The sequence below is a fragment of the Dermacentor andersoni genome, chromosome 1 (assembly GCF_023375885.2).
Source record: "Dermacentor andersoni chromosome 1, qqDerAnde1_hic_scaffold, whole genome shotgun sequence".
NCBI lineage: Eukaryota > Metazoa > Arthropoda > Arachnida > Ixodida > Ixodidae > Dermacentor > Dermacentor andersoni.
The window spans coordinates 210,507,474-210,522,399 of NC_092814.1; the positions used below are offsets into that span (position 1 = coordinate 210,507,474).

Genomic DNA, 14,926 nt, shown 5'->3' on the forward strand with positions numbered 1-14,926 from the left:
CAAAGGGTGTCCTTCTTGCGCTATGGCTGGTTGCCTTTCTTCTTCGTCGGCCCGTAGGCCACAATACCACATTGGCGGCGAGGGTTCTAGTTAGTTCTAATTTTTTTTTCTGAAGGCGTTATCTCCTCTGCAGCCACGCCGGCCACGTCATCAGTTTCTCCGGCCTTGCTCCACCGCCACCGTTTTTGTCTGCACAGGGCTGCCCACCGGTTCCACTGCCGCAATGGTTTCGCATGTTTGAGACCTTTCTTTTGGCATCCGGGGCATCTGCCTTTCACCCCGAATGATGCAAAGCCCTCCTGTTACACAGCCTGGGAATTGAAGGTAAGCATATTTTCTTCACTCTGCCATCCCAAGTCTCCGAAACCGCCCCACCGGCTTCCACCGTGACAGCTTCCGATGAGGCCAAAAAGTCGCCCACTGCCCCATCATCATACAACCAAGCCGTCGCTGCGTTAACGCAGCATTGTGCCTCGGCAAGCAATATCGTCGTGGAACGCCATCGCTTCTGCCGCCGTACCCAGCAACCAGGCGAGGACATACACGAGTACATTGCCACTTTACGAGAGCATGCCGCTTTGTGTTCTTTCATCGCCCTTGACGACTCCCTCCGCGACCAGTTCTTAGAAGGCATCACGTCACAAAACACCTTCGTGGACAGTTGTTTCTAGAAGGTTCATCGCTCTCCTTTTCGCACGCCGTGCTTCTAGCACAGCATCTGGAGCAGGCTGCTCAGAAAGTTCGCGAGCTTGCACCCGGCCACATTCAGCAGGTAACTTCACGAGGCGTTTGGCGTTCAGGGGGTACAACGCGGCCGTGCTCGTCTTTCTGTCGGTCTCCTTTCCCTGAGTGCTCTCAACTCAAACAAGGTGTCACTGGACTGTTTTCACTGTGGTTTCTGCCAGCATTGCCCCTCGTCATACCTGTCCAGCACAAGGTCAGCGCTGTTTTCACTGCGGTCGCCTTGGGCACTTCCGCCCAGTCTGTAACAAGCGACAGCGTCATTCCACCGTTGCTGTCTATGAAGTCAACTGGCAGGACTTGTCTGATGATGCTGAATGTTTGTGCGTTCTTATCATGGTTGGCCCTGCTCGAGCTGGCATTTTCGTTGACATTTTCGTTGCCGGCAAGTCCTTGAAGTTTCTTGTTGACTCTGGATTGTCTGTTTCCATCCTGAAAGAGAACCTTTTCCAGCAGTATTTTGTTGATGAGTCACTTCTTTCCGCTTTGCGAGTGCAGCTTATCGATTACTCTAAGTGCTCCATTTCCATATGTGGTTGCTTCTTCACGGAAGTCATGTTCAAGGGACGCACAGCCTACCTCCGGTTCTATGCTGTGCCTTAAGGCACATCCATCCTTGGAATTGATGCAATCAAGGCTTTGGACCTGCACATTGAAGGGTCGGCTCTGTATTGCTTTGAAACATTGACCATGCCAGCGACACTTGACGTAGCCCAGCTCTGAGGCCCGTGCCAAGTTTCACCACCCAACCCTCTTCCGAAGACCCTGTCTAGTGAGTTTGGCTCCCTCTTTGCCCCAGGCCTTGGTCTCGCCAAGGGTTTCGTCCATCAGATCAAGATACGACTCGCAGTGCCTCTTGTAGCATCGAAACTTCGGTGCCTCCCACGGACATTCCGACCTCAAGTTTTGGAAGAGCTCTGTCAGTTGGAAGAACTAGATATAATCGAGTGCATTAATGTCTCGGAATGGGTGTCCCCCATCATCGTGGTAAGGAAGGACGGTGGCATTCGACTCTGTGTTTACCTCCGGGAACCTGACAGAGCAATCATCGCCGACAGCTTCCCACTTCCTCACACTGAAGAGCTCCTGAATAGCCTCGTTGGTGCCACTACCTTCTTCAAGCTGGATCTTGCATCCACCTACCACCAGGTTCTGCTGCATCCTGAGAACTACTTGACTGCATTCGTGACTCATGACGGACTGCTCCGTTTCAAGCGGGTACACTTTGGGCTGGCGTCTGCCCCTGCAGCCTTCAGCGATTGATGTCATAGATTCTCAAAGGGTGCTCCGGCTTTTTGTTTTACATTGACGATATCAATGTGTTCAGCAAGACCGAACAAGAGCACCTAACAAACTTGACTGCTGTTCTGCACCGCATCAAGGCAGTTGGACTCAAGCTCAATCCCAAGTACACCTTTTGCATAGAAGAATTGTCTTTCTTGGACCACAGGGCCACTGCCCAAGGCATTTCACTGCTGCCAGAGAAAGTGAATTCTATCCTGAACACTCCCGCTCCCACTGATGGCACTGGTTTGCATTCATTTCTCGGCCTAGTCGAGTACTATGCCAAGTTTGTTCCCTGCCTTGCTGGAGTCGTGTACCTGATGTACGCTCTGCTCCAGAAGAATCAACCTTTCATCTGGAGTGATGCCGTCGATGCTAGTTTTCAAAAGGTCAAGTTCCTGTTGTCATCCCGCAAAGTACTTCAGACGTTTTATCTCACTCTTCCGGTGGTTGTCTCCACAGATGCTTCTGACTGTGGCCTTGGTGCCGTTCTCCAACAAATGAATGGACGCCAGCTACGCACAGTCGCCTTCGTACCTCACACACTCTCCCCAGAAGAGAGGAAGTATGCAGTTGGCGAACGAGAAGCACTCGCATGCATCTGGGCCTGTGAGTGTTGGCACACATACCTCTGGGGACGGCGCTTCACACTTCATACGAACCACCAAGCCTTGGTCTCCCTTCTGTTGTCTCAGGGCTCAGGAAGACGCCCCCTTTGCATTGCACGCTGGTCAGAGTGTCTTCAGCGCTACAAGTATATGGTGGAATACCGCAAGGGGTGGGAGAATCAAGTTGCGGATGCACTGCCCCGCCTTCCAGTGTCTGTTTCGCAGCAAGATGCTTCGTTCAACGCAGAGGTCGTGTCTCTCATTGGTCCACTCTGCCTCATCAAAGAACAGTTCCAGCCGGCCCTGCGTGAAGATGCTACCTTGGAACAAGTCAAGGCTTACGTCACATCATCTTGGCCTCCTCATAAGTCCATCCTGGGTGAACTTCAGCCATTCTTGGCCATGTGTGAAGAACTGTCTGTGGTCAACGACCCGATTTTGCATGGGGAATGGCTCGTAGTTCCTCCTTCCCTTACCCCACAGGTCATTTCCACCACACACGAAGCCCGCCCTGAGATAGTTTGCACCAAGGCGAGACTACGAGAGCAGTTTTGGTAGCCTGGCATGGACAAGCAAGTGGAAATTGCCATCCACAACGGCTTAGTCTGCCGGGCTGCAGACAAGAGTGCCAAGACTGCAGTAATTCCGCTGCAACCTGTGCGCCTGCCAGAGTGTCCATGGCAGGAGGTCGCCATCGACATCGGTCCCATGGAAAGAGCGCCGCACGATTGCAGATTTGTTATTACCTTCATAGACTACTTTTCCAAGTGGCCTGAAGTAAAGTTTTGCAGCGAGGTGTCAACGCGCACAGTGACAATCTTTCTGCTCTCAGTATTTTCTCGAGAGGGCTACCTCAATGAGATTGTGTGTGACAACGGGCTTCAGTTTTGTTCCTGAGAATTCAACCAGTTCCTGAAGGATCGTGCCATTTGCCTCTTGCACTCTTTGGTGTACTAACCCCAGGCGAATGGACTTGTAGAATGATTCAACCATGTTTTCAAGAAGTTCGTGCAGACAGCTTTGCTGGAACATCGATCACTCCGCCCAGCGGTCATTGAATACCTTGGCATCTACCTGTACACACCACATGCAACCACAGGAGTTGCCCCAGCTGTGTTGCTGCATAGAAGTCTGCTGAGAACGTGCCTGGATGTCATCGGGCACCCGTCGTCTTCCTTCTTCAAGCACCCAGCTACCGAGCTCTGTCAGCTGCGTCGTCAGGTGAAACACAAGCAAGAGAGCAGCAAGAAGTGGACAAATTTTCATCGAGCTGCGAAGAAGACTAACATCGCAGTTGGTGACTTCGTCTGGGTGAGGAACATTCTGTCACCTTCAAGGGAGACTCCTCATTTGGCAGTCACCGAAAAGTGCTGGAGCAGCACGGACAGTCCTCTTTCCGCCTCGCTGGAATGCATCCAAGCTTGCCAAAGTCCCTTCAGGTATCTGTACTCTGCGTCCAGAGGAGACCTGGAATGTGCAAGAGGCTAGCACACCGAGCTTCCTGTCCCCAGGGAACCCTGGGCTACCAGCTGCTCATGAGGCATCTCAAGCAGAGGCTGCGTCTCTACCTGCTCCTGTGGCCACTCGTGCTGCTCTCAACCCAGACATGCCTTAGCCACAAGCAGGTGAGCTTTTTCCTGCTGTTGTGGCCCATCGGGCTCTCCCGACCCAGACCACCCTGAACTGCAACCGGGTCCAGCTCCTGTTCGTGTCCAACCACCACGGGCAAGACAACCTCCAAAACGTTACGGCGACTATGTGTGATAACTCTATTAGTTTTTTTTTGTTCTTCTCGTATAGTTTATGTTGTTTTGAACATTTTGTAGAGATAATTTTTTTTTGTAGGAAGAGAATGGAGTTTTCATGGGTTTTGTATATAAAATTTGTAGTTGCTGCTGAGTGTACTTGTGTTAAATGCTGTTCCTTTGTTGTTGATCAGTTACCGTTTTTCATTGCCTTATATTTTCCTTGTGAGCGTGAGTTGTTAATGTACAAAGCACCTTGCAGTACTAACGCACTAACAGCTTACTAAACCACTGAAACTTTTAAGGGGGGAATATGCTGTGTTGTTAGTTTTGGTTTCAATAACCTGTCTGGAAACCCTGTGAATGACTGTGCCGCTGCTGTTCCGATGTATATAATTGGGTCTCAGAAAATAAAGGGGATCATTCGTTGGGTTATGGCTGGTTGGCTCTCTTCTTCGTTGGCCTCTAGGCCGCGATACCACAGGCACCAAGTTATTTTTTATACATATTTGGGTGGTAATATAACTGCGCATTACAATCAGCAGCGCGGTAAAATCATGCAAATGTGGTATATCCAGTACTGATTATATAAGCATACGTGCTGATGCCGGCAAAAAAAAAAGAAAGAAAGGAGCACAGCAATTGGGTCAATGCAAGAGAAATGTAGAAGTGCGATGCCTCCATCACGCCAGCAAAGTATTTCTTGTACATTTCGATGGCTTGTTGGTCACTTGCTGTGCTGATACATTGCATGTGAGCCATGCCAAATTACAAACACACACTTTGAATTGTTAATGTAGATCAGACGAAGCTGGATTGCCACCTGTGGGCAAGCCAAGCCAAATCAATGGCCATGACAAGCACATCCAGAATGTGTTGTTTGAAGCAGCGCTTGCTGAGTGTTTGGCATTTTTGCTACTAGAATACACATTTTGAGCTGTGAGAAAATATATGCGTTGCTGGAAGCAATATTGTCTCGAATCCTGCCTTTTCAGCTTTATTATAGCAGTAAAAAATTGGTGAAATAAAGCCCGACCAGCCAAATCTTAGATTCCCTTGGTTATATCTAATAATTCATTATTTCAATGCTCATTAAATTTTTGAGGCTCAACTGTACTGAAATACGTGCTGATGTAGGATCAAGGAGGAAGCACACTGCAGGATAACATTTGGTTTCAAACTGATACACCATGAACAGATTTTAACACAACAAAATTGCTGCTAAAGACTTTTTAGAGCGCAGCTCTTAGGTGCCCATTCGTGGGTTGAGCATTGCCATCCCTCTCTAGTACCACTGCTTGTGTGTTCGTCGTCGTCTTCTTCCACAGCTGGCTCCAATGCTGCTCATCATTCCAGCGTTCCCATACTGTCCCTTGCACTCGTCCCACTGCTCACACCTTCGTTGTCATCTTATTCCATAGCTGGCTTTGATGTCGCTCATCATGCCAGCATTCCCATACTGCCTCTCCCTCTGCGAAGGCACTGACAGCACTGGCCCACTGCCAGTCGGTACGGTGATTTTGGTCTCAAATTCTTTGCCTCAATATATTGTGAAATGAAAACATGAATACAGCTGTGCTCAAATTTCGCATTAAGGAGTATCGTAATCGGACACTTTTTTTGCACATCAAAAAGAGGAACAGACACACACACACAGAAAAAAAGAAGACAGAAGCATTTACAGCACCCATGTGTGTCAAGACCACGAAGGTAGCCATCCAGCCCATCAATCAGTATGTTCAGGCTTGATATGGACCATTGGTTCTCCAACTTGGGCAGCTCTTCTGCCTTTCTGAGGAAATACTGCACTTTCTCCTGCACAATAAAAATACCTGTTAGACAAATGAAACTTTGGAATAAATTACCTTCCACACAACGTTGAAACAAGCAACGGAAGTGGCCATTTTTGGCCAGTGACAGAGTAAATTGACCTTTTCTTTAAGATTTTTTTGTTTCTGATGGCACTGAAGATGCAAAATTTTTCTTGATTAAAAAATTTACCATCAATGAAGCTAAATAATTTTGGCGGTACTCAACAATACAGCCACAAAGTTGCACTTCTTGACGTAAAAGCACCATCTTAATTAATGCTTTGTCTATTCCAGCACCTAAAAATGACAGGATTATCCCATCAGAATTTAAGCGTGTCGGCTGATCAGAATAAAGAGATGAAGAGGAGGATGCAGGCAGTGCTGAGTACGTAATCTTGTTTTGTCCTTGTCCTGTGTTGCACACTTCAAAATTCAATATTATTTCAATACAGTTACAGGAAGTATTTCACTGACTATATCCACTCCTCTTCATGAAATTAACATTGCTTAACCTGCAATGTGCATTCTTTCATCCGAAAATTATTGTTCAGGTTTACTGGCAGCTGCTTCAATTGTGTGCTAAACAGCTAAACCAAGCTACTTAAAAACATATGCAGATACCATGCACTGTAGGAATCGATGTAAGCGAAGCTTTCTGTGCTGGTTGCTTTGATAGACGATAATTAGCACCAATATTGATGGTGAAAGCTTAATTTCCTCAATGTTTAGTCTAACATGAGAGTGGCGAGTTCACATTAAACGTTACCTTGCATGCACCACTGCTGTTTGTCTGCGTAGTACGCAGAACCCACGGGGAGAGGTGCTTGCTTGAGGTGTTGTTGTGCGCCATACTTCATAACCTCTGAACGGGTCGAGCATAGTCACTGCCTCACATGGCACATCGCATTGTGGCAAAAGTATTAAACTTGAATTGGATGATGGGGCTGTACATGCCAAAACCACAATCAGATTATGAGGCAGGCCGTAGTGGCATGCCTCATAATTTTGACACCGTGATGTTCCTTAACGTCTCCCAAAATCGAAGTGCACGTGCGTTTTCTATTTCGCACCCGTTGAAATGCGGCTGCCGCGGTCGGAATCAGATCCGCGACCTTTAGCAATGCCATAGCCACAAAGCTACCGTGGCGGGCACAGAAGTGTTGATTTGATGGTTGACCGCTTTCGTAGTGCTGCCTGGACCCTGCCGTGTGCTTTAATTAATGTGGCTCTGCTTCTGCACACCCAGCGTAATTTGTCCACTTGACATATTTGCATGGTGTTTATTTCTCAGAAATAGCAGGAACATACTGTACCGTACCTTAAACTTAAGCTTACCAAATTTCCCTGCAACCGCTGTCATATAGCAGTAGGGTTTCCTTGCCTTCTCAGGTCACCTCTGCCCTCCCCCTTGTATGGGAACTGTCTCTTCTCCCTCCTCTCTACAGTTCTATCTACGTTCCCTCTGGACTCGCACTTTAGTAGAAAGGGAAGCGCTGCAGTTTCTGCAATAGTTTTGAGGAGGGGTCACAGATAATTACAGCTGTCAAGCGGCTAATGTGGTGACACCCAAGGAGTGCCAGAAGGCATTGTCGACATTTGACGCGGTGAGGTCCAAGGGTCTCTCACATCACCTTTCCTTTCTGCCGTGCTCCTGTCATGTATACACATGCTCTAAACCACCCCCGACGCGACGCGGTGCGGGAAAGTCAAAGGAAGAGGCAAAGAAAGCTTTGTTTTAAAAAATCCAAGATTGAAATCATGAAGCTTTTTTTCTGGATAGCAGACACAGTTTTTTTTTTTAATTACATATACAATCATTTCTTTTACCATGTTACTTTGCAATAATGCACATGTAGTTAATTTCTTTCTTTTACTGCACTGGTTTCATTAGAAAAAAAAATGTGGGAAGTGTTAGCAGCTGCCTCGTTTTTTAGATTTCTTCAGGACATGAATGTACAGTCATAAGACAGACTGTGACATAGGAAGGATGATGTGGCACTGCTGTTTTTGCCTAGTGGTTTCAGCGCTACGTAGCACCAGCCCAATCAAAGTGTATGCATACAACAACTGTCAAAGAAATTAAGCGTACGTCTACAATAGTTTTGCTCTATTATCAGCTTTCTAGTACATCTCAAATTTGCATGCGAAACCCAGAAACATTTATTTCTGTGTTGATATACCAAGGTGAGTAAAAAAAATTATCCATAGTTCTGCTTTCTAAAACTTCTATTCACCACACTATATTAAACAGCACTTTCCTTACGGGGTCACTATCTCACCAGTAACTTTTGTGCTAGGTTGCATGTGACATACTGGTTCAGTTTTGAATATGGTGTGAGAAAGGACAGCTGCCCCACTTGTCGCATGCAGCAAGGAACAGCATGCAGTGATAGAACAAGCTTGGAGTCTGGAAAGTGCTTTTTCACAAAGAACTGTTGTCACTCCCAACAGTGCTGTCGCACTGTACTGCCTTCTTCTGTTTTAGTAAACAAGTTGATACTCAGTGCCCATTCTGTTCATTTCATATAGTGTTCCATCTTTAGAACTGCAAATATCTCGCACACCTTAGGCTAATTCCTATTTTACCATTTGTGGCATCATGTAAGGCATTATCGTGCACTTATTCTGACTGTGATGTTCTCTTGTTGAACACATAAATATAGATCAGTGGCTCGCACATTTCAAATGCTGAGCCTAGTATTATCTAACGTGAGTCAGGTACTGAGTTCTAATTTGAATATCTCTCAGTAATAAAAGGCAGTGTTCAATGTTTACAATAAAAGTTTTGCAATAATAACTCCTGTGAGCAAGTGGAATAACTGATGCATGCCAAATGTCACTGAGAAGTCATCAAAATTAAGCTCAGACCACTTGAGTCATCATCATCATCATCAGCCTAGTTACGCCCACTGCAGGGCAAAGGCCTCTCCCATACTTCTCCAACTACCCCGGTCATGTACTAATTGTGGCCATGTTGTCCCTGCAAACGTCTTAATGTCATCCGCCCACCTAACTTTCTGCCGCCCCCTGCTACGCTTCCCTTCCCTTGGAATCCAGTCCGTAACTCTTAGTGACCATCGGTTATCTTCCCTCCTCATTACATGTCCGGCCCATGCCCATTTCTTTTTCTTGATTTCAACTAAGATGTCATTTACCCGCGTTTGTTCCCTCACCCAATCTGCTCTTTTCTTATCACTTAACGTTACACCTATCATTCTTCTTTCCATGGCTCGTTGCGTCGTCCTCAATTTCAACAGAACCCTTTTCGTAAGCCTCCAGGTTTCTGCCCCGTAGGTGAGTACTGGTAAGACACAGCTGTTATACACTTTCCTCTTGAGGGATAGTGGCAACCTGCTGTTCATGATTTGAGAATGCCTGCCAAACGCACCCCAGCCCATTCTTATTCTTCTGGTTATTTCAGTCTCATGATCCGGATCCGTGGTCACTACCTGCCCTAAGTAGATGTATTCCCTTACCACTTCCAGTGCCTCGCTACCTATCGTAAACTGCTGTTCTCTTCCGAGACTGTTAAACATTACTTTAGTTTTCTGTAGATTAATTTTCAGACCCACCCTTCTGCTTTGCCTCTCTAGGTCAGTGAGCATGCATTGCAATTGGTCTCCTGAGTTACTAAGCAAGGCAATATCATCAGCGAATCGCAAGTTGCTAAGGTATTCTCCATCAACTTTTATCCCCAATTCTTCCCACTCCAGGTCTCTGAATACCTCCTGTAAACACGCTGTGAATAGCATTGGAGATATCGTATCTCCCTGCCTGACGCCTTTCTTTATTGGGATTTTGTTGCTTTCTTTGTGGAGGATTACGGTGGCTGTGGAACCGCTATAGATAGCCTCCAGTATCTTTACATATGGCTCATCTACACCCTGATTCCGTAGTGCCTCCATGACTGCTGAGGTTTCGACTGAATCAAATGCTTTTTCGTAATCAATGAAGGCTATATATAAGGGTTGGTTATATTCCGCACATTTCTCTATCACCTGATTGATAGTGTGAATATGGTCTATTGTTGAGTAGCCTTTACGGAATCCTGCCTGGTCTTTTGGTTGACAGAAGTCTAAGGTATTCCTGATTTTATTTGCGATTACCTTAGTAAATACTTTGTAGGCGACGGACAGTAAGCTGATCGGTCTATAATTTTTCAAGTCTTTGGCGTCCCCTTTCTTATGGATTAGGATTATGTTAGCGTTCTTCCAAGATTCCGGTACGTTCGAGGTCATGAGGCATTGTGTATATAGGGCGGCCAACCTTTCTAGGACAGTGTTCCCACCATCCTTCAACAAATCTGCTGTTACCTGATCCTCCCCAGCTGCCTTCCCCCTTTGCATAGCTCCCAAGGCGTTCTTTACCTCTTCCGGTGTTACTTGTGGGATTTCAAGTTCCTCTAGACTATTCTCTCTCACCTTATCGTCGTGGGTGTTACTGGTACTGTATAAATCTCTATAAAACTCTTCAGCCACTTGAACTATCTCATCCATATTAGTAACGATATTGCCGGCTTTGTCTCTTAATGCACACATCTGATTCTTGCCTGTTCCTAGTTTCTTCTTCACTGCTTTTAGGCTTCCTCCGTTCCTGAGAGCCTGTTCAATTCTATCCATATTATAGTTCCTTATGTCCGCTGTCTTACGCTTGTTGATTAACTTAGAAAGTTCTGCCAGTTCTATTCTAGCTGTAGGGTTAGAGGCTTTCATACATTGGCGTTTCTTGATCAGATCTTTCGTCTCCTGAGATAGCTTACTGGTTTCCTGTTTAACGGCGTTACCACCGACTTCTATTGCGCACTCCTTAATGATGCCCATAAGATTGTCGTTCATTGCTTCAACACTATGGTCTTCTTCCTGGGTTAAAGCCGAATACCTGTTCTGTAGCTTGATCCGGAATTCCTCTAGTTTCCCTCTTACCGCTAACTCATTGATTGGTTTCTTATGTACCAGTTTCTTCCGTTCCCTCCTCAAGTCAAGGCTAATTCGAGTTCTTACCATCCTATGGTCACTGCAGCGCACCTTGCCGAGCACGTCTACATCTTGTATGATGCCAGGGCTCGCGCAGAGTATAAAGTCGATTTCATTTCTAGTCTCACCATTCGGGCTCCTCCATGTCCACTTTCGGCTAACCCGCTTGCGGAAAAAGGTATTCATTATCCGCATATTATTCTGTTCTGCAAACTCTACTAATAACTCTCCTCTGCTATTCCTAGAGCCTATGCCATATTCCCCCACTGACTTGTCTCCGGCCTGCTTCTTGCCTACCCTGGCATTGAAATCGCCCATCAGTATACTGTATTTTGTTTTGACTTTACCCATCGCCGATTCCACGTCTTCATAGAAGCTTTCGACTTCCTGGTCATCATGACTAGATGTAGGGGCGTAGACCTGTATGACCTTCATTTTGTACCTCTTATTAAGTTTCACAACAAGACATGCCACCCTCTCGTTAATGCTATAGAATTCCTGTATGTTACCAGCTATGTTCTTATTAATCAGGAATCCGACTCCTAGTTCTCGTCTCTCTGCTAAGCCCCGGTAGCACAAGACGTGCCCGCTTTTTAGCACTGTATATGCTTCTTTTGGCCTCCTAACTTCACTGAGCCCTATTATATCCCATTTACTGCCCTCTAATTCCTCCAATAGCACTGCTAGACTCGCCTCACTAGATAACGTTCTAGCGTTAAACGTTGCCAGGTTCATATTCCAATGGCGGCCTGTCCGGAGCCAGGCATTCTTAGCACCCTCTGCAGCGTCGCAGGTCTGACCGCCGCCGTGGTCAGTTGCTTCGCAGCTGCTGGGGACTGAGGGCCGGGGTTTGATTGTTGTGTTCATATAGGAGGTTGTGGCCAAGTACTGCACCAGGGTGGCCAATCCTGCTCTGGTGAGAGAGTGCGTTACCGGTTCTGGTCACCGGGATCAGGCCGCACTCCAGGCCTGTTTGTGCAATTTTCTCAACACACGGTTGTTGTTTTTTTCTGGTATTTTCCGGTGGAGAATTCTGCGGTCCGGGATTTGAATCACGGTCCTCTTGCACGGGAGGCGGATACTGTACCGGCCCCGCAGGAGGTACTTGAGTAACATGCACCAAGTATGCTACAAAGCCATGTGAGGAATTGAAGTTGTGATTTCATCAGCACTTGGGATTCTATACCAACTAGATTTGATAACTGAATGGTAGGAATTTACAGTTGCTGTAAAGTTCCAAATAGTGGTGAAAAAAGTAATACATTTTCCAAAGCTTTTTTTTTTTCACTGCGATGCTGGACCACTTAATAGCTTTACTGCAAAATTTACCAGTAGATCTTCTTAGCAGTTTGCACTGGTTCTCAATTCAAGACGTTCCTGCAGTTAAATGAATTATGGCTTGCTGGTCCACCTTGCGTGGCTCCCAAGCCACACCAGCTGTGCAATGGTACTATACACAAGCTGGGCAAGTATGCGGAACAAATGCTTGCTTGTTTGTACTTTGATATGCATTCATCATCTGGGTTCTTGAGCTGCAGCCATCATGACTTTACACTAATAGGTTTTATTTGATCACATCTTGTAAAACCTGAAACAGATCATATATACATGAACATAGAACCTCTTGGGTGCAGATTAAATCTGCTCTGCTTTCTATTAAATCGCATGCATGCTCACCCACCATTGAATTGGTGCAGTTATGAGAAAAAGACACAAGTTAAAAAGGGAAACAGAAGAAAGGTGTTCAATTTTGTGCAGAACAGCCATCAAGGAAGATGTTGCTAAGGGTGGGGTGACCTCAGGATCAGAATGGTTGTTTCACTACAAATAAATATGTAGTAACAGCTCAGTAGTGCAAGCAGCTGGTCATTTTGTAAACAAATCTTGGTCCTAAAGAAAAATTGTGTGGTTTAATGTGTCAAACCTACACACAAGCTATGAAGAATCTTGTGGTGGGGAATTTTCGATTAATTTCGAGCCGCTGGGGTTCTTTAACATGCATCCAAAGTATGCTACGCAAACAATTTTCTATTCTGCCTCTAACAGAATGTCGCGGCCGCGGCCAGAAATTTAACCCGCAACCTCGTGCTCAGCAGCAGTACAGCATTGCTGCTGGGCAATGCTGCACCATACTGAGCTATCATGGCTTTCAACACAATACACACAGCTAGAGAACAGAGTTGCATGGAAGGCAACTGCTTGTTTTGCTTATTTAACCTTTCCGTGCCATTATTGTTTTGTGCATAGCTGTTAAAAACAGCAATTCTGCCTAAATTCACATTCCTTCTGCGAGTGGCTGAGAGATGTCGCAAGGTATTGCTTCTGAACAAATTGACAAATCGTTCAGTCACGTTCAAATTGTTCAGATCAAGACTGTAGTATACCTTTCTTCTTGCCCTTCAGTGGCAGTTCTTGCAGCTCAGATCGGAGATCGGTGAACCAACCGACAAAGTACATATAGACGCACTGCCAGGAAGCGAAAAAAAAAAAAAAAAAAGAAGAAGAAGAAAGCGACACTCACTTTCCTGTCTTGAAACGACTTGATCGAGTATGACTCCAACAGGTGGTCGTAACCGTGAAAGCCGACCATGGTGGCGAACTCGGGGCTATCCTTCAGCCTCCACTGCCAAAACTCTTCAAACAGCTCGGTTGCCATTGCCTCCGGATCACTGGAGTAGTACCAATGTTGATAGTACCCGACAAAGGCCTGGATAGCAGAGAGCGAGCGAAGTTGTAAGCAAAGTCGCGATGCCGCATGGGACAGGTAGCACTGTGAATCGTGTCACTTCCCGCATAAACAATGAGGTTGATTCAGTGAACTAGAACGCGGGCACTCAGCGCTAGCGGTGAGCCAGCCGTCAGGATACAGGAAATCTTTTATATGACGTAGTGGTGCTAGCCCGCTTTCAAGCGAAACTGATGAGCGCGCATACAATCAGTCGCTTCGCCTTTGGCGATCAACACCCCCGTGAAAGAAATCAAGAATGAAAACAACTAGTCTTGATGAAAGCCCGGGTATGTTCAGGCAGTAAAAGAAGCAAGAGTTAAGTCATGAGTAAAGGCTAGCTCACGCTTTCGATACTCGTAGTCTTCAGAGGGCCAGTGCCGCAAAGCTTGCCCGATTTTATCCCCAGCCCCTGCGCTATTTCTTAGCAATCCACATGCGACTGTAGCAGCACACGTAATACTGGTAAAACCGCTTTAGTGTTGCAAATCAGCAAAGGCAGTCACGTTCAGTGGGCTTGTTTTCATGCACAAACGCACGTGCCGAACGACGCACCTCGTAAGCATATGGAGAAATTGTGGCCAGCAGAAGTCCGCAGGCCGCCGCATACGCCACCGGAAGCATGGCCTTCGAGATTGCGCGCGCTGGCACGTTTTGCTTCGGCCGTCTCATCCCATACAGCACGCTCCCCAGCAGAAAGTTCGCGCCTGCTCTAGCGGCTGCGGAGGCTGCTGTAGAAGGCAGACCGCGCGATGGGACGGGCGGAGCCGCTGGAGCTTAACCTGCCAGCGCGCGCAATCTTGGAGGACATACCGGAAGAAATCCGCGGCACCAGGCTGCCGTCCTAAGGCGCTAGCAGCGCACCATAGCTAAAGTCCCTCAATAATTAACCATAGCAAATCCGCGCCGCCAACGGCAGCAGCATGGGCAGCAACGAAAGCAGTGAGCAATGGCATGTGATGCAGGCGATGGGGGCGAACATACGCGTAAATGGGAGGAGTAGCACAGGGCGTTTCCAGTGGTTTTAACGCGCTAGTGT

At 46.8% G+C, this 14,926-nt stretch overlaps 1 protein-coding gene across 2 annotated transcripts in view; it reads right to left on the minus strand.

Moving 5' to 3' along the window:
* LOC126547431 (uncharacterized) overlaps positions 1-14,712 on the minus strand; it is a 75,878-nt gene extending 61,166 nt beyond the window's left edge. The window contains exons 1-3 of one of the 2 annotated variants that reach the window (XM_050195431.3): positions 14,443-14,712; positions 13,684-13,869; positions 6,066-6,193 (exon numbers count right to left, since the gene is read on the minus strand). In XM_050195431.3, coding sequence (XP_050051388.2) covers positions 6,066-6,193; positions 13,684-13,869; positions 14,443-14,559 — 431 coding nt within the window. In that variant the 5' untranslated portion in view covers positions 14,560-14,712. The other variant, XM_055063010.2, reaches the window with a different exon arrangement.
* Positions 14,713-14,926: the final 214 nt, after the last annotated feature.